The following is a 22,337-nucleotide window of genomic DNA, read 5'->3' as shown; positions in this document are numbered from 1 at the left end:
TGAAAAATATGCAAAAGCCCAGAGAGAAAGAACGAGAGAGCACTGAAGCAGTAATGAACTCTTCAGAAGGAAGTTGAGGATTAATTGATCTGTAGGAGTCGTGCTGGAGGAGAGAAAGCTGCAATTAAGCTACAGAGGTTCTGAATGGTGGTTTATAATGACTGCTACAAACACATTCACTCAGAGACGTTCCATATGAAATCGCACTCGCAAGTAATTGCAGTCTCACACAACTCTGACAAAGCCGTTTTGCTCCAAGACTGGTGAAGTACTGTTTTATTTACAGAATTTTACCATTTTATGTCACTGGAAAGCAGTACAGTGGCTTTGCTATCTCGGTAGAACAAATCCTCATGAACTTACAACCCTACTGGTCATTTTCACTGCAAAGGCACAGGTGTTTAAACATCTGTAACGTTCAGCCTTGCATGGTAACTGGACTATGTCCAAAAAATGTGTATCATACGAAATGCCTGTGTATATGTGACATACTTTATGTAAAATGTATTAAAAGGCAGTGAAGGTTGTTCTGAGAGGTCGGGATCTGCTTATTTATGGATTATTTAATGAATATTTTTTTACATCCATTCAGTCAGGTCAGACCATCTACCAGTACTAATGCTTTAGGCTTGAATGTCTGTGAAGTTGCAAACTTAATTAAAATACGGAACATTCCTGTGTCGGCTTCAATACATATTGTCATTTTTCTAATTTATTCCCTAAGAAATCCATGAATGGCCCCTCTGCCCACGTAATGAAACAATGACTTTCAACTCTCTCCTCCCCCCCTCTACTGAGTCGACTTATTCCGTCTGTTAAATTATTTCATCCCTTCAATCTCCTCTCACCCTTTCAGGAGACAGACACTGTGCCTGTATTGTGACCGCACAAATGAACAGTGGAAATCTCATCTCCTATTTGGTGGTGTGAGGTGCTCAACCAATCAAATATTCGCCTTCTTTCACTTCTAAAGCATTTGAAGGAACATTGTCAGAGTCTTAGAAGCCCATTTACTTCCTTACCTAATATTAATCTTCACGTTCATCTTGCTCTTTTTGAGCCCAACGGGTCAGCTGTAATTGGTGGTTTGCTATCAATTGAAATCATACTTGAACAGCAGTGACGCAGAAAACATTTCAGTTGGTACACTTTGCAAAGTTGACACACACCAAGTATATTGTATTTCAAGCAATACCTTTAAAGGGACAGTTCACAAAAAAAGTCAGTCACACTTTATTTTAAGGTCCAATTCTTGCTATTAACAGACCATTAACTACGACTTTTGCCTCAATAAACTCCTAATTTGCTGCGTATTAATAGTTCGTAAGGTAGTTGTTAAGTTTAGGTATTGGGTAGGATTAGGGATGTAAAATATGGTCATGCAGAATATGTATGTGACGAGAGGGGCGGGGCCGAGAGCCGTGGGAACGGAGCGAGGCCGGTGGAGTAAATGCTAATGCACGACACCTGCGCCACTCACCGGTCTCAAGTCCCACGGAGGAGCTCCGGAAGGATAAAAGGAGGAGGGACGACAGTGTTGGACGAGAGAGGACCAGGCCTGGACTTTATTTTGTGTTTTGGTTCTATTTGTGTGCGACAGTCGTCCGCAAGGGGCTGTCGCGCTATTTTGTGTTTATTTTATTATTAAAGTTTTCTTTAAATGTTCGCCGGTTCCTGCCCCCTTCTTCCCGACCTATGAACGGTGTTACAATGTGTTTTATAAGTACTCATAAACAACCATTATGTTAATAATGGGCATGCTAACAAGGAACTAGATAATAGTGACATTTGGTCCCTATACAAAAGTGTTACCAAAAAGTCTCTATTTATTCTATGGAAATAAATATGGAGAGGAGAAAAATATAAAAATACTTAAACTATGAAAATTAAATGTGTACTATGACAATAATGGAAAAAATAAACTAAGGAATACATAGCAAAATTTAAAAATTAATTTATTAAATACGTATACAAAATAAATAAACAGCACAATAACCCTCAAAACAAATAAATAGCATACGAAATAAAATGTAATATATGTAATAAATTAATAATGACAGAAAAATAATAAAACTGCAAAATAAAGTGCAAAATACTACTCTTTTTTTTTTGTAAACTATTCCTTTAAAACCCCTATACAACCAGAAACACAAAAGCTTATAGAAACAGAAAGGCGGAGAGTATTTCACTTTTTTTAAACTTGTGGCTTGAAAAGGAGTATGAAACTTTGTCAAGAAAGAAACCTTGTCTGTACTTCTGAATGGTGTGAGAAGCATCTGCCTCTCACCTCTCTCCCTCTATGTGTCCTTCACTTCTCTTTTCTTAACACCTTGTGCTCCCTCGCGATCATTTCACAGAGTGTGTGTCTCACAGGGATTGTTTGAAGAAAAAAAGGGAAAAGAAAAACAAGAAGGGACACACAACTGTCAAGCACCACTGATTGAAACTGCAAGGTCATTTTAAATAGTGAGAGAAGAGGGGAGAGAAAGAGACGCTCTTTGGTATGTCTGTCTCACTCCAGCGGGGTGTTTGTGTGTAGCACAGAGACGCTGAACAAAAGGAAGCAGCTCTAACAGGTGAATGATACATAGTTAAGCGACTCTTCACCCTGATGACTTCAGGGGCTCCTCTCCATCATCGCCCTATTCACTCCTTCCATCCTATTCACACTGCACCTGCCAGCCCCTGCCGGCCCCTCCATTCAGCTTCTCCCCATCCCCTCACTCACCTTGTAGCTCCCCGCTTTTGCTGTAGAGTTCCCTCCGCTGCTCTCGCAAGTACGCGCTCATGCTAATGGCATGAGAAGACGACTCAAACCTGCAAAAAGAAGTCATCAAAGGTCAAAGATCATGTAGGAAAGCAGGTCAAGGGTTTTCATTTTAGTTTAACCTGAAATCAAATGTGGGTTGTAAACCCAAGAGGAAGGAGAAAATGGTTTCCCATGAGGCACTTAACCCAGCCTACTCATGTGGTTCTTATCTGCTGTAACCCTTCCCATTCCAATTCAATTCCTGAATCACTCTGCATGAGCAAACTTACTTGAATAAAGACTGTTTAGGTCGGAGAGGTTTCTTCTTGGCAAAGAATGCTCCGAAGTCTCCGCCGGTGCTGGCGTAGGACAGCTGGGCGGAAGGCTCTGCAGCGCTACGGGTGTTTTTGACATCCAGGTAGTCCATTAGCAACACCTGAGAGAGCATAAAAGCAGGTTTTTTACATTCAGTATTTTAATGTTTATTCAGTTATACATTACAGTAAACATCCAAATTCATTTCACTTTTTGACACTTTAAGTAGCTGTTCCACTAGACGTGCTAAACAGATAGTGATAAACAACTTATTAGAGCACTTACTGGCACTGCACTTTGTAAACATTAGCGAATGGGTTTAGAATAGGGATGGAATGGTCGATTAATCCAAGGATTTTTTAAAACTTTTTGATGCCAAGGACACCCTAATGAGATGATTCACTTGCGAAAAGTCTCGAAACACCTCACTTACATGATTTTATGGTGAAATTGTTATTTGTCATGTTAATCAGGTCAATTTTGATATAGAACAATGCACTGTGGCTTTAATTCAGCATAAGCGGCGCAGCAAAAATAGACTCGGCGCCGAAACAATCGCGGCACTGCCGCTTCTGCTCCTGCTACAGGCTGCCGCGCCACCTCTGCGTACGCTGTGAATGCTCTAATCTGATAACATGGGCGCTGGAAAAAATATGCGCTGCTTACGCGTGCGGTGTGAAACTGGACTAATGATATAAATATACACTACTGTTCAAAGGTTAGGAGTTAATAAGACTATGTTTTTGAAAGAAATTTCTTCTGATCACTAAAGCTGCATTTATTTAATCAAAACAGAAAAATACTGAAAAAACTGTAATATTGTGACATTTTTCTACAATTTAAAATAACTGATTTCTATTTTAATACATTTATTTTACATATATAGATATATTAATATATTTCAGTTGTCATATTATCCTTCAGAAATAATTCTAGTATAGTGATTTGGTGCTCAAGTAACATTTCTTATTATCAATGTTGAAATAAGCAGTTGTGTAAAACGGTTGTGCTTCATTTTCAAAAGATCAGTTTACATTTTTTTCATTATTCTTAGACGAACAGAAAGTAGAACTGCATTTGAACGGCATTTATTTGTAACAATGTAATGTTTTACTGTCACTTTTGATTGATTTAATGCATCCTTATTGAATAAAAAATAATTTCTATTAATTATTAATAATTCCTCTAAAAAAAATCTTGCTGACCCAAAACTTTTGAACTGTAGTGTATAAACCTGGGGGGAAAAAACATTTTCAATTCGTTCTGATTTATTTGTACAGAGATTTAAACACAAAATATTGTTCATAACATTAACTTTGAAAGCTCTAAAATTCATTTTCTAGTTAAGTTATGTATACCCCTAGTCTCAAATGACTTAACTGCATCAGTTTGAACCAATCTGTTTCTAGGTCTGTCTCAGGCCCATCTTTCCCGGCTGTCTGTGTAAATTCGAACGCCTGCCATGTCCGCCAGCAAAACCCATTAACTCTGATTAAAACTGCACATCCGAGTTCATGAATATCCCATTCAACACTATCCATAACCATTAAGGGAGGTTCAAACAGCTGCAAGAGGACTGAACAAGAAGTTCAAGTAAACTTTTCCACAAATTAGCAAGCCATTTTCCAATGGCTCTATAATTTAGTGAAGCAATTTGCTTGGTCTATTTCTAAATCCCAGCTGCAAAACATTCCAAAGTGGAGATGGAATTAGGAAAGGACAGATGGAACTACATCTGACTGATAATAGCATAATTAAACAGAGATAAGAAGGGAACGGTCTATGAGAGGAGGGGAAGCCTCATCAACAGCTATTCCTCAACCCACAGACAAGTCCAATCTGGCCAGGCCGTTACATTCCTGTCAGATTATTAATTACTAATGCCCATCTGATCCAGTGATGGAGCGGGTCTTGCATGTAGACCCCCAACTTAATTAAATGCCAGCGTTTGCCTGATGAAGGAGTCTGGACCCACTTCAGTGACCTCGGAGAAGGGAACACGGAACTTTTAAAGGCAATTAACCATGGAGGATGAATGGATGGTGGGAGAAAGAAAGAGAGAGAGAGAGAATTCATGATGAAATCAGTAAACACAGAAAGGGGGACAGATGGAGAGAGATATTCAAGAGAGATTAAAAAGTGATAAGTCAGCAAATTCATCCCAGCAAAGCAATTTACAAAATTCCTGTAGTACAATGCAATACATTTGTACGTTCCCTTTATATGGAGCTTACTTTTTTAACTTAATGCTTTATTATCCAATCAATGTGCCGTACAATAGAAATTTGTCTTTGGCATAAAAAAGACAAATGTACACAATAGAATTTTTTTTAAAAAAGTAAGAAGATATTAAAAAAAACATTAAAAAATAATAATAAAAAAAACTTCAAATGTAATGTAATGCTGTCACAGCTACGGTGGAATGAAACGCACAAGGAAGATGATGAGCAATGCAAATAGTCTTTAATAAATCCACAAGAGGGTAAATCCACAACAGAACAGGCAGGAGCACACTTAAATAGGAGGGCTGATGAGGGTAATTAATGGCAGACCTGAACCAAAAGACAATAATCAGACATGAGAAAAAACTAGGTCACACAGAACACATAAGGAATGAAAACACAACAAAAGACCAATGGGGTGTGACAGTTCGCCCCCCTCCCGGAAGCGCGACCTCGCACTGCAGGAACAACAAAGGGAGGGACGGAGGGGGACTTAGGAGGAGGACAAAGGAGTGGATATGGGATGGTGACAGGGGATGGCAAAGGGCTGGCAGGAAGGCAGGCAGACAAATACTGGAGGAGGTTCAGGTGGAGGATGGACCCCCAGGAGGAGGACGATGAACGGATTCCAGGGAACAAACAGGAGGAGCCATGGTGGAGGAAGGGCTGACGGCTCCAGGGGGCCAACCGACGGTGGCGGAGCTGTTGGTGGTGGAGCCCGAGGTGGTGACGGAGAGCCAATGAGCGAGGTCGACGGAGAGGATCCGGAGGGCCAAGGTGGAACAGATGGCTCCGGCGACCGAGGCGGAGGTGGGGATGCGGAAGGCCATGTGACGGCAAGACAGGCTAATCTGAGGGCAAACTAAACTAGATCGACAGAGAATTTCGCCGCCCAATCCATAACGAAAAAGACAACAAAAAAAACTTTCAAAGAACTGAAAAGAAAATGCGGGGAAAAGGCGCCGCTTACTATTTCTCTTCTAGGTCCGGTCTTCTGTCACAGCTACGGTGGAATGAAACGCAAGAGGAAGATGATGAGCAATGCAAATAGTCTTTAATAAATCCACAAAAGGGTAAATCCACGACAGAACAGGCAGGAGCACACGTAGGGACGTAGTAGACCGGACGACAAACAATGAACTGAACACAACTTAAATAGGAGGGCTGATGAGGGTAATTAATGACACACACCTGAACCAAATGACAATAATCAGACATGAGGGAAAACTAGGTCACACAGTTTTCGAGGAATGAAAACACAACAACAGTCCAATGGGGTGTGACAAAAGTAAATGTAATGTAAATGTAGTTTTAAAAAAAAACTTTAAATAAAATAAACTTTAAAACTTTAAAAGTCAATAAATAAGATATTTCTTGATATTAATAAGATATTATTATGACTACTTAAAAAAAATCGTAAAATAATGGAAGCAATGTTTAAAAGATGAAAATAGTGAAAACAGTTTTCGTCCATTACAATATGACAATTATGATAAAGGTAAACATAGGAGCCAATAAAAAAATCACTAGACTGTATAAATGATTTTCAAAGTTGCGAATAAAAAAATTATTATTGGAGTATGTTTTACAAGAAAACAATATTTCAGTCCTTCTACTTTAAAATTTCAAGTTCAATTGAATGTGTAAGTAATTATTTGTGAAATGTAATAGCAATTTCTGAGTAAAAACTGATTCTGCAGCAAATCTTTTTTTTTTCAGTGGATGCTGCATAGAATGGATGTTGTAAATATTGGTCATTTAATTGGTAATTAATACAATCCTCAATCCTCAATATCACTGTCCAAATTGTTGGTAATATCCTTTATGTTTTAGTGCTGGAACAACAGTAGCAGTGGTGTAGTTTTATCATGCTTTAGCATGAATTTATTCTTCATGGTTTGTGTGAACTGTACGTGTATGAAAATATTTGTTGCAAGACATTTAAAAGAAAAAAAAAATACAGGAAGATGAAGGGAGGAAAACATGAAGACAGGACTCATTATACCACCACCACAGCCAGCAAGGTCACTTTCACTAAAACGCTTCATGCCTCATCAGAAGTGCCTTCGTCCCCATTATAATGCGGCTTATTAGAACAGCCTTCATTTTTTCCGTAACCAGAGATGAACAGAGATGAAGCGTGGGCAGCAGCAGTGCTGTGTCCATTTTAAAACACCAAACAAGTAGGTGGAAACAACAGAGGCAGCTCAGCCAACAATACAAAGAACCCTCGAATGAGACTGGCAATAAAACATGCAGAACAAACTGCTGATCTCCAGCAGGAACGTCTAAAAACACCACATCAAACAGAGACAAAGAGCGGCCTACTTATGATTTATGCCGCCCATGGATGGACACAAACTAACAAAAGACCTGTTTTACATTACTGTGAAGTCTCATAGCTGTGTTGAGAGGGCAGCTAATACATACACCAATCTATGTCTTCATGAAGAAAAACCTCCACAAAGGAAACCTAAGGATGGGTCAAGATGACTAGTCGTTTCAGAAAATATAGTAGTTAGGTAAATTCCTTGTAAATGAAAGATTGTCATTGACATTTCTCAGGATGATCATCCTCCAAATGATCTCCAAAGAGAGAACAAAAGCAGAATAAAATCAGCACTTTGAGCAGCAGTAACGTGATGGACACACTCTGAACCCTTCCATTTCCAGACGTTCATTTCACAGGCCCTTTTCTTTATTGGAGCCTTAAAGACTAGGTTGTTTTAACAGAAGAGAAAAATCAATATTCATGGCCTCTTCCAAGAAAAGACCAGCTTGAAAATGGGCATGGGAAACAAGAGCCTGTGAGAAACAGCAAATGGCTTTTCACACCAGATAATAAACACAGAGCACACTGGCTGGATTTGTGATGTGCACAAATGCGTATCCCACAACAATTCTGCTTCCTTCCGAATCGACGTCTTTAGATGCGCCTGGAAAACCAAGAGTTAATCTTTAATGAACCTTTAAACCCAGCCCCTTGTCTTTGAGGACACATTCTCAATTTAATGAACAGCGAAAAGCAGCACTCACCCTCTCTATTAGTCACCAATCAAGCTAATTAAAGAAGAAAACCAGTGTTGAAGGATGTGCAGGTGAGCACCTGCTCTCTGATGATAGACGTTTGCAGAGTGCTTTAAGAAGCAAGGGAAATAAACAAAGCTTCCTGCCTCTCCCCAACCCTTCTTGAGATTACGAAGAAAACGCGGTTTCTTTTCGTTCCATAGTTTCCAAGAAGGAGCCTGACACCAAAACATAACCACTTCTAAAGTGTTTTTAAAAATTAGGTGCATACATGACCGTTATAACGCTTAACAACACAAAAACAAACTTTTGTCTTTTTAACTCATTTCAGTGCAAGTAAAAACGTATGACCTGACTGACAATAAAACTATAATCATTATGGAGGAGGGGCATTATGAACCTGTGATTCTGTCTCCATGGATACCTTACCATTATTCATAATACAAGCACACATGGGTGTTTGGGAAACACAAATAGAGACGAAAAACAATCTAATATAAACAACAGTATGTGATGCTTAACATAATGCTATTGATCTTGGATGCATGCAGCCAAGGTAATATGTTAATATGACACCTCAGGTAAAAAGAAAAAATTACAGGTTGATTAAAAGTTGATTAATCAATCGCTTTGATATATTATGCCTACATTCTGGCATGCTATTACATCAGATTTTCACTTCATACACACAAAATATATAAATATATGCCTGTGAATAGAATAGTAGCTTTTTTATGCCAGATATATTGAGTTCAAATAATATTTTACCATATTTTCACATAGAGTTAAAAGGCAAAATTAAGAGAATTTCTCTTCTTAACTGTCAGCTGATCCAAGCATATGTTAGCAGGAAATCTGGTGATTAACCACCGCAATCACTCTGGAATTGAAAGTCATGGTCTCAAGGCACATGTGGTGAGGGAATCAATGTGTTACAATGTCACAAATGCAAAGTAAAAATGTAAAAGTCACAGCTGCGGAGTAATTATGACAACACAACTGCTATAAGTCCTGTGATTGATTTAGTTAAAGGGTTAGTTCACCCAAAAATTTAAATTAGCCTCTGTTTTACTCACCCTCAAAGCATCCTAGGTGTATGTGACTTTCTTCTTTCAGACTAATCCAATCGGAGTTATATAAAAAAATTGTCCTGGTCCCTCCAAGCCTTTCAATGGGGGTAAGCGGGTGTTGGTTGTCAACAGTTCAGAAGACGTGAAATCTGCTTAATAAAACAAACCTCACACGGCTCCAGGGGGTGAATAAAGGCCTCCTGTAGTGAATCCATGCATTTTTGAAAGATTTTTCTCACTTCCGCTGACTGTCATACACGGAAGCCGTTCCGGCGGATGACGTGACGAACGCGGAGACAAAACAAAACAAAAAGTGTTTATTACGTTTAAAATATGGATATTTATCTTACAAAAATGCATGGATTCATTACAGGAGGCCTTTATTCACCCCCCGGAGCCGTGTGAGGGACGTTTTATTATGGATGCGCGCACTTTATTTCACGTCTTCTGAACTGTTGACAACCAACACCCGCTTACCCCCATTGAAAGGCTTGGAGGGGCCAGGACAATTTTTAATATAACTCCAATTGGATTCGTCTGAAAGAAGAAAGTCACACACCCCCAGGGTGCTTTGAGGGTGACTAAAACACAGGCTAATTTTAATTTTTGAGTGAACTAACCCTTTAATCTCACATACAGAAAAGTTTAAACCTTCCACACTCTTGTCTGGAAAAATAATCTGCTGAGGTTTCAAATACATAATGCCAACTTTAACCAGAATCAATAACATGGGTTGAATCTTTCAGAGGCTTAATATGAGTTTTAGATTAGAGACTAAGATGGGCCTTACTGTTGATCATTCAAATAACCTGAGGAAAGAGTTCAGTAAAGCAGACATTAAAGTATGAAAATTAAAATTTATGAAGTTATTAAAAATAGACAAGTAGAGAGATTAAAAATAGAAAAAGATGATAATAAAAAAACAATAAAAAACAGTGAAATAATAAAATTAAATACAAAGAAGAATTAAAAACAAAACACTAAAAAACTAAAAAACTAAAATAAATAGAAGGCAAGACAAGACAAACAAACAAACAAACAAAAAACAGGACAAGACAAACCAAAAACTAGAAAACAAACCAAACCAAAACAAGACAAGACAAACCAAACCAAAACAGGACAAGACAAACCAGACAAAATGAAAACAAAACAAAAACAAGACAAGTTAAAAACAAAACCAAAAACAAAACAAAACAAAAAACAAAAACAAAACAAAACAAAACAAGACAAAACAAATTAAGACAAGACAAAATAAAACAAAACTAAAGAAAAAAATAGCATGACAAAAAATACTTTGAATGAGTGTGAGCCTCTATGTTAAAAAAACTGATTTGTTCAAGTCTAAAACAATCCCTTCCCTCAAGAGAGCCAATAACCTTTCTTTAAAAACACAAGCTGACCTCATCAGTGATACACTGTGGAGACTATGGACTCAAAAGCCTCACTGATCATTTTCTACCCCTCATCCTCCATTGTATCCAGCACTTCTGAAATATTCTAGTTCACTAGATATAACATATCGCACAGAGAGGTCAGTGCTTGGAACAGCATCTTGTTACGACTGGGTTATTAGCATTCTCGTCAGCGATACTCGGTATAGTCCACTACAGGCGTTGCTATTACAGAGACGCACATCACAAAAGAATGCATAATTACTGTCATAATTAATGAACATAAGAGTGGCGCTTTTCAAAACAACCAGCATGCCTCGACCATAAAGCCTGGGGGGAAAGAGGAACGCTGGGCTTTAAAAGATGGAAATGAACTGTTATGATCATTAACCCTGTGGTGGAAATCTTTCAAATCCACAAGCGATATGCAAGCCGTGGCCAGTTACAATAGATCATTTAGACTGGTACACAACAGCTCATTTAGAGGCCATGTGTCTGTCTATCTCGCCGACATGAAACAGAAGCACTTTGCCTCTCCCTCCACTGCCAGACTAATCACTGTCAGGGCATGAAACGCCTCACTAACACTGTATAATCCAATTACTCTGAGGGTGTGTGGCTCCCACAAAATCTAAACAAGTTGTCAAAGTGGAAAGTTTGTAATTTCCTTTCTTTTTTCCCCTTTCACGCTCTCGTTCCCCTCACCCTCTTACCCATCATTCTTGGGCTCAAGTTCGTAAGGCTTAGAAGGAGGGACAGTAATACAACGCGAAAGAGCAAGATTACAACAAGCACCATCATTTTTATCTTCTTAAAGTGATATCAAGTCTTTCTGCTGTCTGATGTGAAATATTAGTGTGGGACTTGGAACTTGGTAAGAATTAAGTACTTATAAAAATTATACATACATACGTACATATGCGTATATATATATAGAGAGAGAGAGAGAGTGATTTATAATTTATTTATTTTATTATTTATTTATTTTTAAGTGGCTGTTGACTGGATCTTAATTATTAATTATTTGTATACTTAATTTTCTTTTTTTTTTTAATTATAATTGGTAATACATAATAAATATACCAATAATTAATAATTAAGATCCAGTCAACAGCCAATCAAATAAAAATGTATATCTTGTCAATGTCAAAAATCAAACTCAAAGATCTCTTTAATACCGGGACTAAAAAGCTTACTTTAAGAAAACATTATCAAAACATATCAAAAATCAATAATTCAGCATTGGTAAAAAAAAAAAAAAAAAAACTATCAAAAATTAAAATAAATTCAATATCAATACCAATATCTACTGGGATGACAGAATTACATTAAGAACACATTATAAAAAAACTATATCTATAACTACTACTGCCAGTTTTGTCCGTTCTTCTGTGGTATTTAAAAGGATAAAATGATGTAGGACAAATTCAGGACTGGTCTGTCAGTGGCAAACATTTCAGTCAACGGCAACTCCAAAAGTCAATAACTATTTACTCCACATACTCCTAAAAAACTCTGCATGGCCTTTTACGAACTAGGTTTACAAGCTCAATATGGATTCTAACAATATCAGACTTTTGCTCTCCGGTTTTCAAAAATGGCCTAGCCACAGTTCAAATAGTCAGGAAGTGAAAGAATAAAGATTATAAAGTCTCTTGAGTCTCAGGTCCATCTGTCCATGGCCTTCATGTCTTCAGTTTAATGGAAAGGTCAATGTGATTCCTGTCTCCCACAGGAACAGAGAAAACTTGGCTGGAAACTTGGCTTCCCCTGCAAAGCCAGGGGAAGTGTCTATATTTGAACATGTGGACCAGTCTGAACTGACAAAATGCTGTCTCAGTAAGGAGAAGGGAAAAAGAGAACAGATGATACTTCAAAAAGATGCATCAGGAGGAGAGAAAAAACACAAATGATTCTATCTACCTTCTACCTACATCTACCTTAATTAATTATTTTAGCAAAGCCAGGATGGCTGTGTGTGCTGTAGGAACACTTCCCCATCCTGTGGCCTTAAGTTTTTTGTCTTTGCTTAATTTTGACCACCTGATTATTTAAGTTTGTGGCCCTAAATCCAACCAACTCATTAGAATTATTGTCTATTGGTCATCCAATATACACTACCATTCCAAAGTTTGGGAGACAGTAAGATTTATTTTAAGAAATTAATACTTTTATTTAGTAAGCACACATTAAATTGATCAAAAGTGACAGTAAAGCCACTTATTTATATTTATGTATATTTATATATGTATATATGTGTGTGAGTGTGTGTGCGTGTGTTTTCATTTAAAGTCATATTCATTCTAGACCTCTACAGATCTACAAACTGAAGCAAAGGCTCAAAATAAACAATTGAATCTGTTGCTAGGGTGTGAGGTGCTTGTGCTAATGAATGCTGAAAAAAGAGGCAGTACACACACACACACACAGTCAAACTCCTCATCACACTGCAGTTAAATGCATATTTTGACTTCTGTAGTCAACTCTCAGGAAGATGCTCCTCGGTCTACGAAGAGCTCAGCAGGGCCTTAGCAACAGTTGGCAGGGCCAAGCTTGTTCTTTCGTTACAGCTCTCTGCAGACTGCTTTGAAAGGAGGAGTGAAAAAAAGACAGGAGGAAAGTACAAGGTCACAGTCTGACTCTTCACCCTGTTTAATGGAGTGATGACAAACCCATTTACTCATTCCCCAGCTGTACCTCCACTCCCATCTCTCTTTCTCTCCTTCCTTCTGATGCCTGTCTATACAACTTGATCCTCTCTAGCATGCAGCTGAAAAACAATGCTCTGAAAGAGCACACTTGGAATGAGATTTGGGGAGAGAGAGAATGTCAAGAGATGGAATTCTTTAAGGGAAGAAAAACAGTGAATACAGAGGATAATATGAACATGAATAGATTATGAGGTCTAATTTTTACAACGTCTTTGAATCTGAACTTTCAATTAGTTTGACCATCTGTACCTAAAGCGGTTTTAAAATTGCTTGAGAAAATAATTCTAGATAGATGCGAATCAACATTGTAAAAGCCAGCAGAAGAACAATTCTCCATTTACGGTTACTATTAAGGGGAAAAACAAGATATAATGTAAGATTGTCACACTGATCTTGTGAATTTAGTGAATGTTGAATCTAAATTGCCACTTGAATCTAGTGACTGGCGTAAAGCTGTGTTCGCACTACAAGCGACACGCAACGACAAAGCGACATGATCCCATTCATTTCAATGGAAAGCTGGCGATTTCCGACAGCGGCCGTTGGCGACGGATGGGGTGTGTCCAGCGATGCATCAAAGTTCAGAATCCTTCAACTTTATGTAAATTAAGAGTGACTTTCGGGAGCGACAGCCAATGGGAAAGAAGACAGCGCTCATGTACTCGTTCTCTTCTCAGCTCAGCAGTGATGGAAATGAGGCTGATCCTTGCCGTCATCATTCATTTTTGTTTTTATGTACGGATTCAATTTATATTTATATTATATTTAGTATTTTGCCTCCAAAATGTTTGTATTTAGCGGCAAGAGAACTGATTCGCTGTCAACGTGAGAACGCCCACTAGCGACCTCATCGCCAGCCCCTGAGTCGCTGCTAGAGTGAATGCAGCTTAACTCAAAAAATAAAATAAAATACAAAAAAAAACAACAGAGCAAAGCACAAAACAATATAAAACACAACAAAGCAAAGCAAAGTAAAGCAAAGCACAAAACAAAACACAAAATACATAAAATACAAAACATAAAACAAAACAAAGTATACGCATCACATGAGACAAAACCCTGCAACAGGATTTCCAGCAGGTGCTTTTCAAACACACAAATGTGTGACACAATGTTGGGCCTCTTGAGAGATTTTCAAAGGTTACATGAACAGCTGGCAATCTCACCTGCCTCAAAACACACATGCACACTAAAAAGTCAACATTTTCCAATTAACACACTCCAATTAAACATGACACTTGGGATGAGCTTAAGTAGATTATTCCCAAAACTTCAGTCACACATTCTTTCTCCACTTGTACAGTCTTAAAGGGATAGTTCACCCAAAAATGAAAATTCTGTCATTAATTACCCTCATGTCGTTTCAAACCCGTAAGACCTTCATCCATCTTCGGAACACAAATTAAGATATTTTTGATGGAATCTGAGAGCTGTCTGACCCTGCATAGACAGCAATACAACTGAAATGTTCCCAAGTCCAGAAACGTAGCAAGGAGGTCGGTAAAATAATCCATGTGATTATCCAGGGGTTGTATTGCTGTCTATGCGCCGGTGAGTCTCATGAAAACCAACTTTAACAGGAGCAAAGGAAGCAAAGTTTCCTTACTTTAGCAAAGGAAAACCAGTCTCCTCTTGGCTTATATCGAAATCCTCTGACATTCTTCTTTACAAATCCTCGTTTTGTACTTCTAATTAGTAACAGTTATTTTGTTTTGATCTCTCCCCTGCGCTTCCACGTTCGTCACTTCTGAGTTGTGCATGCGCAACGCCGACCTCATACGTCACCCGCCCCGGAGCTGCTTCCGTTTACAACAGTATACGCAAGATTAAATTGATTATTACGTTTTAAATATGGTTCTTTTTCTTACAAAAACGCATCGATTCGCTACAGGAGGACTTTGTTCACGCCCCGGAGCCGTGTGAGACACTTTTTATTATGGATGGGCGCTTTTTATTTCACTTCTTTTGGACTGATGAACTGTAAATTACCTGTAAATAACAGTTAATAGCATGAATCTGCTTTGAATATCGGCTTGAAAGACTGAAAGCCACAGCACGGCGTTGTGGCCAAGAAGTTGCTATGAATAATATGTTAAAGAAGGTGCTTTGAATTGTTTCTAATACGTGGCTAGGGTATTGCTAGGTAGTCAAAATAGCTTCTAGCAAAATCCACTTTAACATATTGCATTACTTCACTGCAATATTTTAGATTCCAAATATATCATCCAATGACCTGGATCTGCTTTATTGAATGACTCTGCAGGGACTGACCTGTAGGACGGTCTGGATCTTGGCATAGACATCAGCCTGTTCATAGAGTTTGATCCCTTCTTGGGCTCCATTGCGAGAGACGACAATCTGCTGAAGGTGACTGAGAACCACACTGTGAGCCTGGGCCACGGCATTCAACTTATCAAACAACAGCTCAAGCAGTTCCAGCAACAACCTGAAGAGAGCGATAGAGAGAGAGAAAAACAACACTTCAAAATGTATCTAAAATAATGATCATTTATTTAATACATGCTTTGAATATACTGTTATTGTACTAAAGCTAAAGGAAAAAATATTATCTGGCTAAAATGCAGAAACGACAGGGAGAACAAAAAACAAACTACTCCTGAAAGTATATTGTGGATATTTTAAATACATAAACATTAAAAAAAAAACAATTGGACTATCAATAGAATAACAATCACAATTTATTTCTTAAGCAGAATGAAACTGTAACACATTCGACACATGCATTTCAAATATGTCATTAATCACATTAATTATTAGTAATAGGGTTTTTAAGTTTTGAGTTGATATGTTAACTTTGACAGCCCTAAAATATACATTGTGCTAACCTTTTTTATTTGTCTGTTTGTTTCTAGAACCCCCAGCACCCCCTTGTGGCCCCTAGGGGTCCCTGGGCCCCAGTTTGAAAACTCCTAATCTAGAAGCTTTCCAAAGACAAAGCCACTACTGCAGTCAGTCTGGCTGTCAGAAATCCCTCTACATCACCAAAACCGAGCCAAAAGCAGTGCATTCTCTGTTACTAATGAACATGACAGCAGCAGGGTGCTGACAGAATCTCCCTGTTGAGCAGCGGCAGCTGTTCACCAACAACAATTAGCGGCATCTGTCAAACTCTCTGGGTCCACTAGGAGGACACACATCTGTCTGACTTTTATGGAGTTTACTCATTCGTCCCAGTAAAATGAGGCAGAAGAAAACACTGGTAGGCGGAATGAAGAGGTTGGAGGTGACAGCATGATGTAGGGTATTAGGATTGCAGGGAGGTGGACGGCAGGGAGATGATGGATGTTCACATGAGGGACGGTGAATGATAACACATGTTAAGCTTGAATTACAGAGGACAGGACATGACCCTTGACTTAGACTCAACATGTAAACACATATTATACAGGATGACACTTTTTCATACAAACATTGCAGAAAGCCAAACCAAAGCATGAACCAAGCGGTCAAGGTTTGGCTTGTTAGCATGGGCTAGTTGGTCAATGCCGCAACTACACTGTCTGGCTCTAAAAAGCATCTCCATCGATGGCCATATTCTGACTATTTTTATACATCATAAAAATAAAAGAGAAGAAAAAGAAGATAGAAAAATAAATAAATAAATAAATGGGAAAACAAATAAATTAAAGGGAGGAAAAAAGAGGAAGAATGAATGAACGAATTAAATAAATAAATAAATAAATAAATAAAGGGAAGAAAATCAATTAAAGGGAGGAAAAAAGAAAACAGATGAAGAATAAATAAATATTTAAAAATTAAAATTTTAAAGAAATATTAAAAAATATTTAATTTAATAATTAAATTTTATAAATAAATAAATAAGAATAAAAATAAATTACAGGGAGGAAAAAAGAGGAATGAATGAATGGGAAAATAAATAAATAAACAAATAAATAAATAAAGGGAAGATAAATAAATTAAAGGGAGAAAAAATAAAAAAGGAAGAATAAATAAATCAAATACATATAAAAAAAGAAAAAAAATAGAAAGAATAAATAAATAACAAAAAGGACGAATTAATGAAAGTGAATGATAAACAAACAAATAAATAAATGGCAAAATGAACAAAAAGGAAGAAATAAAGAATGAACGAATGAATGCTCTTATGTGGTTAGAATCACAAACACACACATATCAACAATATAATATAATATAAAAGTCTCTGTACAATATGATCTGCTAAAGTCACTACAATCCTTGTCATATCAAGTCTGATTAGGAAACATAAGACATACTTTTCACTGTGAACTGTAATGCAGCAGCGACTTCATTTTTCTGCTGAAGTTTCCATAGAAACGGAGCCCTACCTCAACTTTCACGTTAGCACAGACATAGACACACAAGTAAACACTGAAATTGCTGTATGGTTAAAATGGGACCTTATTTTCACTCAGGTCATTTAAAAGATTTTATTTACAATAAACCCTTGCAAAGGTGGTTTACTTTACAGGAAACAGATTTATGAACAATCAGCAGTGCTTACTGTGTAATTTATTATTAAGGTAATTACACTGTATGATACTTTAGTGCATTCACATGAAACACACACATGTAAAACCATTTATCTTACATATTACTAAAGTTTCTATCATAACCGTCACAGCTTTCAAAGAAAACCCCTTGTTTATTTCATTAAAAGCACACAATGAAACGTCAGCGGATATTCTCTCACACACTAGAAGCTCACATGCGAAAAAAAGAGCGGAGGGCAAACATTAAAACCCAGAGAATGGCTGTGGAAAAATAAGCAATTGAGAGTTAATTTTTGCCTTGGGTAAAGAGCGTTTCTTTAACAGCCTTCATTATCTGTCTTTTCTTTTCTTTCCTTGCTTTTGTTTTTCTCCGTTAGAGCCGATGCTTAAGCAGACACAGGCCACGGCTCGCTTTTATGGATTACACCATTTCTGGAAATGAGGGAGGTATGAATGCCACATGACAGATGAGAGCATTGATCCAGCAAGCCATCATCGGCTAAAGTGAGAGAGAGCGCAATAAAGAAGGAAAACAATGGAAACCAATCACACTTCAGTACAAATGCCTTCCAAAGTGCTTCCCTTAAAAACAAAATCACTGCAAGAGGGAGAACTACATCTGAAGTGACTGTCATTGGCAGTTTTTATTTCCTACATCATTTAAAGGACAACATGAAATCAAAACTGACCCCATTTACTTCTATATGATTCTCTCCCTTTGCATGATTTGTTAGTGCATGTTAATGTAAATACATTTGTTTTAATAATCTCCAAGAGCCAACTGGTCATAATAATAATAACAAATCAAGAGCCATCTGATACAATCCAGTCTTGCCTTACGTTATGTAGTTGCATTAGGAAATATATCACGTTAAAAGAATAGCAAATGTCTCAAGTAAAAACTATGGATGCTTTAAGCAATCAGCCATTGAGCAACTATTGAGTATGGCTGTGCATATTTGTGTGGTGGTACTTGTTCATAAATAAATTCAGAAATAAAAAGATTTGGAAATATGCAATAAGATTCACAAATGTTTTTTAATGTCTTGACAGAACAAAACACGAATTTCAGACTCACAAACACTTTTCCCAGTGTTCATTTGTGGAAATGCATTCATTTGCTGTTTGAATTAAATGTCTTAAAGGGATAGTTCACCCAAAGATAAAACTTACCTCATGATTTACTCACCCTCAAGCCATCCTAGGTGCATATGACTGAATACAATCAGAGTTATATTAAAAAATGTCCTGGCTCTTCCAAACTTTATAAAGGCAGTGAATGGGATTTTGAACCAAAATAAACATTTTTATGATGGATAAACACAGTTTATTTTGGTTCAAAATAAACTGTGTTCATCCATCATAGAAAAGTACTTCACTGGGGGTGAATAAATGCCTTCTGAAGTGAATAAATGCATTTGTGTAAGAAAAATATACATATTCAAAACTTTATAAACTGTAATCTTTAGCTTTCAGTTCATGAGACAGTGGCGTTCCAGCGGAAGATGTAGGACATAGTCATTCAATGGCATAAGCTCCGGTGAGAAGTTGCGAATGTAGAAGCGCAGATGAGAGCAAAACAAAACACCGGTCACAAATTAAAAAATACAAAACGAGGATTTGTAAAAAAAAATTTTTTATAAATAAATAAAAATAAAAAGACAGAGGATTCAGAGGAGACTGGTTTTCCTTTGCTGTACACAAAACTTGGTTCTCGTCAGACTAGTATAATATCACCTGAGATTACACTTTCATTTTTGAGAGAACTATCCCTTTAATTTGTTAAAAAAATAATAATAATAAAATAAAAAATACATGCTTTTTTGTGCTTGTCTGCTTATCTTAATTATCATATAGTATTCTGTAAATCAAAAAATCAATCAAAAAACTAAGAAACAGTTGTATGGCATATGACTTTGATTATTAATATTCCCTGTAGACTGTGCATTTTAATTGACGCTACTAGCTCCATCTTTCCATTTGCTTTTACCTGGGCTGCTTGTCCTGTGCCAGGTTCTCTCCTCTCTGGTAAGCATGGTCAGCGATCTGAGTGGTGGATCTCTTGAGGATCTGCTTGAGCTCAGGCTCCAGTCGCTCCATGATGGCTTTAATGGTTTCCGGGATCTTCTTGAGTTTGGCCAGAGCTTTGATCAGGATCCCCATGAACTCTGCACTGTTCTCCTCTGGGTCTACGTCCAAGTCTTCTTTCACCTCTTGCAGCTCACGGACTGCACAAACACACATACACTCCTTCAAAAACACTACAACAATATATAATTACAGCAGCATGAAAACACTGAGCAGTTTATGGAACAGCTACTATACATAAATATAAGTGCACCCTTGACAGCAAACAGATGGCAGTAAAACTTTATGATATGGTTTGCTAATTGTTAAATCATTAAATATCACATAGCTATTAATCAGGTCACTAATGTACATTCCAATTTGAATATATGAATAAATATGATTATGTACTAACAATCTGTTAAGATTTATAATGTTAATGTTATTAATTTATAATGTAATTTTCCTCAGAGAGCTTTTACAGTTAAAAAGGTTAGTGATATTAATGTAAAGTAACATTAATATATTGATAATTAAACACAAATTGTAGAAAATCTTCACTTGAACCTACAATGCCTGGAACTTAAATTCATTTTAAAGTTGTTTTTCACAATGTTTCAGGGCCACGTTTCCATAATTTCATAATCATTTCCTCCTTTCTCGTCATGACATCAGCACAATCCTTAAATAAATCTGCATAACACACCGCTCCATATTCACCTGCTCAATAGAGTAATCGTACAGTGAAGTGCTTATTTTTCTGACTGCTAATACACTCAAATCCAATGACTGTTTAAAATGGTTTTAATGTTTATGGCAAGTTAATGGGCTCAGGTTTTTCTTCTTGCAGTCCTGAAAACTGCAGTCGGCGCGAATTAGCGACATTTCTACCTGCTTTAGCAAAATCAGAGCAAATAAGAAAAATTAAAGGGTGAGTAATCATCTAAAGACAGACAGACAGACAGACAGACAGACAGACAGACAGATAGATAGATAAATTAGGGATGTGCATCTCATGACTCAGGCTGATACGATACGCATCTCGATGCATAGCCAACGATACGATACATTAAAGATACATATGAAGCAGCTACCGATGCGATGCGATGCGATACACCCCTATTACGATGCAGTGCGATCCGATTTCGATTCGATTCGATTCCCCCCCCCCCCCCCCAACTGTAGCTTGCTAAATAATTACTACAATTACCACCGACAAATGATGTGCAAAAGGCCATTAGACAAAATAGGCGACAAAAGGGAAGCGTCTTCCGCAGCAGGGGAAATGTTGTCTGATGGCGTCACCCTATCACACATAAAGCACTGCGACAGCAATAATTGCGAACATTTCATGTAATGTGAAGAAAACTGCAGTTGGCGCGAATTAGCGACATTTCTACCTGCTTTAGCAAAATCAGAGCAAATAAGAACAATTAAAGGGTGAGTAATCATCTAAAGACAGACAGACAGACAGACAGACAGACAGACAGATAGATAGATAGATAAATTAAGGATGTGCATCTCATGACTCAGGCTGATACGATACGCATCTCGATGCATAGCCAACGATACGATACATTAAAGATACATATGAAGCAGCTACCGATGCGATGCGATACGATTCACCCCTATTACGATGCAGTGCGATCCGATTTCGATTCGATTCGATTCAACACAATGCGATTTGATGCAACATGATGCAATGGAGAAAATATGACCAATTTTAATGCCTCGAGGCCTGTTTCATAAAACAAGTTAACAAAATAAGCCAGGCTTATTTCAGTTAGTCTGACTCATTGTCAAATGATTTGGTTCCATAAAGCAAATTTAACATAGGCCTATATCAAGCTTAGTCACTGTGGCAACTTATGCTGGGAAACTAACCTGTTCTTAAGCAGGCTAACTGTCAGGCTAAGCTAAGCTCCTCTACTGACCAATAGGAACACAATGATATTACCACTGTCTCACATACTATTATTTGACTTTTTTTTTCTTTTTTTTATACAGTTTCTAGCCATGCAGCCTTTCTCTCTTTCTCTGGTTTTATTACAGCTGTACCTTTTATAGTTTGCAGACCAGATAGCAGAACATTAGAACATTACAATCTAAAATTGCTCTTTAAAGCATTAAAATAACCAAATTAAAAGTTAAAATCACTGAATTAAAAATGAAAATAAATAATAAAGAAAATGACTATATTTTAACTGCTATAAGAAACATTTAAGAAACTATTTATCATTCAGATATTACAATAGTCCACTTACAGTTACTGCTATCATAAAAATACACTTT

The 22,337-nt window shown here is 37.3% G+C and overlaps 1 protein-coding gene across 1 annotated transcript in view; it reads right to left on the bottom strand.

Annotated features, from left to right (window-relative positions):
- Positions 1-22,337, bottom strand: part of LOC107555552 (exocyst complex component 4-like) — a 137,141-nt gene that overhangs the window by 96,748 nt on the left and 18,056 nt on the right. Inside the window, exons 6-9 of the mRNA XM_016238381.1 lie at positions 19,969-20,206; positions 15,757-15,931; positions 3,040-3,185; positions 2,729-2,817 (exon numbers count right to left, since the gene is read on the bottom strand). Of these exons, the coding sequence (XP_016093867.1) occupies positions 2,729-2,817; positions 3,040-3,185; positions 15,757-15,931; positions 19,969-20,206 (648 nt within the window). The remainder of the gene's footprint in view (positions 1-2,728; positions 2,818-3,039; positions 3,186-15,756; positions 15,932-19,968; positions 20,207-22,337) is intronic.

This window comes from Sinocyclocheilus grahami, unplaced genomic scaffold (assembly GCF_001515645.1).
Source record: "Sinocyclocheilus grahami isolate Dianchi unplaced genomic scaffold, SAMN03320097.WGS_v1.1 scaffold537.1, whole genome shotgun sequence".
In the NCBI taxonomy this organism is placed as follows: Eukaryota; Metazoa; Chordata; class Actinopteri; order Cypriniformes; family Cyprinidae; genus Sinocyclocheilus; species Sinocyclocheilus grahami.
Note: the sequence above shows the minus strand (reverse complement) of the source record. Positions and strands in the feature narration are given on the sequence as shown.